The sequence below is a fragment of the Coregonus lavaretus genome (assembly GCF_964263955.1).
Source record: "Coregonus lavaretus genome assembly, chromosome: 5".
Classification (NCBI taxonomy): domain Eukaryota; kingdom Metazoa; phylum Chordata; class Actinopteri; order Salmoniformes; family Salmonidae; genus Coregonus; species Coregonus lavaretus.
Window position 1 is genome coordinate 77417419 of NC_139992.1, and position 2485 is coordinate 77419903.

General features: G+C 50.5%; 1 protein-coding gene across 1 annotated transcript in view; it reads right to left on the reverse strand.

Annotated features, from left to right (window-relative positions):
• Positions 1 to 801: 801 nt before the first annotated feature.
• LOC311129353 (tyrosine-protein phosphatase non-receptor type 12-like) overlaps positions 802 to 2485 on the reverse strand; it is a gene marked incomplete at its 3' end in the record, with an annotated part of 44852 nt that continues 43168 nt past the window's right edge. Inside the window, exon 9 of the mRNA XM_084161619.1 lies at positions 802 to 889. Coding sequence (XP_084017745.1) covers positions 802 to 889 — 88 coding nt within the window. The remainder of the gene's footprint in view (positions 890 to 2485) is intronic.

Genomic DNA, 2485 nt, shown 5'->3' on the forward strand with positions numbered 1-2485 from the left:
TAGGATCATCTAGTAGGCTAATATTTGCAACATTTGTTGTAAGCCAGGCAGCGTCTGCATTGTTTAGCCTAGCCATGGAAGCTGAGCTACGCCACTGAGAGAGACAGGACCCAGCCCAATCTCCAGTCCCAGCTCAGCTCTGAGGATGGTGGTGTTTAGCCTAGCCATGGAAGCTGAGCTACGCCACTGTGTGAGACAGGACCCAGCCCAATCTCCAGTTCCAGCTCAGCTCTGAGGACGGTGGTGTCAGTCTCTCCAGTCTACCCTCAGGGGGGGGGGGGGGTCTTTGATGTTGGCAGACACAGCTTTAGGGCGTCGCCCTGATCCGTCTCACTTCAGCCCCTCATGGGCGGAAAGGGGGATTTGGGACTGTGAAGACGGAGGGAGGAAATTAGATGGAGAGAGGAGGTGGGGCAGAGGGGAGAGTTGAGGACAAGGGGAGCGTTGAGGACGGGGGAGAGAGAGGAGGTGGGGGAGAGTTGAGGACAGGAGAGAGGAGGTGGGGGAGAGTTGAGGACAGGAGAGAGGAGGTGGGGGAGAGTTGAGGATGTGGGAATGGTAGAGGGGAGAGGAGGCGTGGTGGCAGAGGAGATTGAGTTTAGGCGTGAAGAGAGGATGGGGAAGAGGGCAAATCTGGTGGCGTCTTGCATTGCTGCTCAGATGTGTGATAGGGGTGAGTCTGCTCAGAGGGGGGGAGTCTGCTCAGGGGGGAGAGGGGACGAGGGGTAGTGTTTGTGTGTCACTGGTCTCCCCCATTGTTGCTTGGCGGCAGAAGGAGAAGTATTATAGTGGTAGTGCAGCTCACAGGAAGCTGGCCCTCTCACGCGCTCTCTCACTCCAACAGTGCCACTTCCTGTTGCACAGGGCCGAGACAGGGCTGAGACGGGGCCTAGAGAGGTTCAGAAAGAAAGAGGGAAGGGGGAGAACGAGTGAAATAGAAAAAAAGTATTGGGTAGGCGCTTTAGTATCGGTCTGACATAGTTCCCTGTCTTTCTTTTATCCTTCTACTGGCCTTGTCATTCTCTCTTCTCTCTCTCTCACACTCACTCACTCACTCACTCACTAGGCAGGCCCAGAAAGTACTCCAGGAGTGAGACTATGTTAGTGGAAATTGATCGACAGATAACATAATCACTTTACTTAGTTACTGAGAGCTCCTTAAAACCTCTGACGTTCATCCTCTCCTATTTCTCCCCCTCGCTCCTTCAATCCCTCTCTGTCTCTCTCTCTCTGGTTCCTGCTTTGTTTCCGTTTGCTCTAGTACTGTGTCCTCCAATGGGCTTCTCCATTGTGTGTGTGTGTGTGCTTGCGTCCTGTTCATGTGTGCACAACTTTTACGTAACCACGGAAGAGAGAGCAATTAAAAAATGGTGGCCTGGCGTGGAAGGAGCAAAGGAAATAAACGTTTTCTTTCTTTTGACTCCACCGACAACGGTCAGATTTTTAAAAAGCAGTTTGATTTGGAACCCGATGAGAGAGTACTCTCCTTTTATTTTACAGACAAATAGTTTGTTTATATAGACATAATGCCATAACTGTCTGACTCAGGGTCCATATGCAACACAATATGGTCGGATAGATTTTTCATTTTCTGTGACCAAAATAATTCAACTTTTACAAGCCATGCAGCTCTGTGCCCCAGTGGGGGGAATATTTGGCCTAAAGCCGGGTATTTTGGGCCCAGGCAGATTTAATGTTGAAAGTGTTTTTCTAACGACCCTGCATTGCATGACTGCAGTTATGAGAGCTGACATCCAAAGATAAATTAAATTGGAACTGAACTAAGCCACTCCAATACATCTTTCTCAGAATTCTGCATTGGAGTTGTAGGCCCAAATGGCACCCTATTCCCATAGGGCTCTGGTCAAAAATAGTGCACTATATAGGATGTCATTTAGGACGTAGACTATATGTGGTTAGATGGGTGAGATTGTAAAGTGCCAGGAACCTCCAGCACCACCCCCCTCTCGCCTTGTGATCCAGCCCAGTGGAGAGCTCCCTTGGCAGGCTGTGAAAACAGGCCTGTGTGCCCTCTGTTCCACAGAGCTCCATGGCAACTGCAACTCATCAGAGGGTAGCTCCCTGGTCCCACACTGCTGCAGTACAACCCCTCCTCACCCTGTCCTGCCCTGAGCTTATGGACTGGACTACCGCCTGGCCCGCCTCCACACACATCACTGGCTTGGGGCCACTGGACAGACGGCAGCATGATCATAATGAACAGCCAGACTCCGTGTCTTTCAGACAGGGTGAACAGAACACACACACACACACACACACTGCATCTAGTCTCCCTCGGTACCTGATTTACTCACATCTATTGCTCACAATTGTTTCCAGCACACAGGCTCAATTCTGATTGACTGAGAGCGTGCTGCTTGCACCAGTAACCATGTTTACTGAATGCTAAGTCCTAACTCTAAACCTGCAGGTGACATGAAGGTGCTAACATGGAATGGTCCATTTCTAGCACACTGTGTTTCCA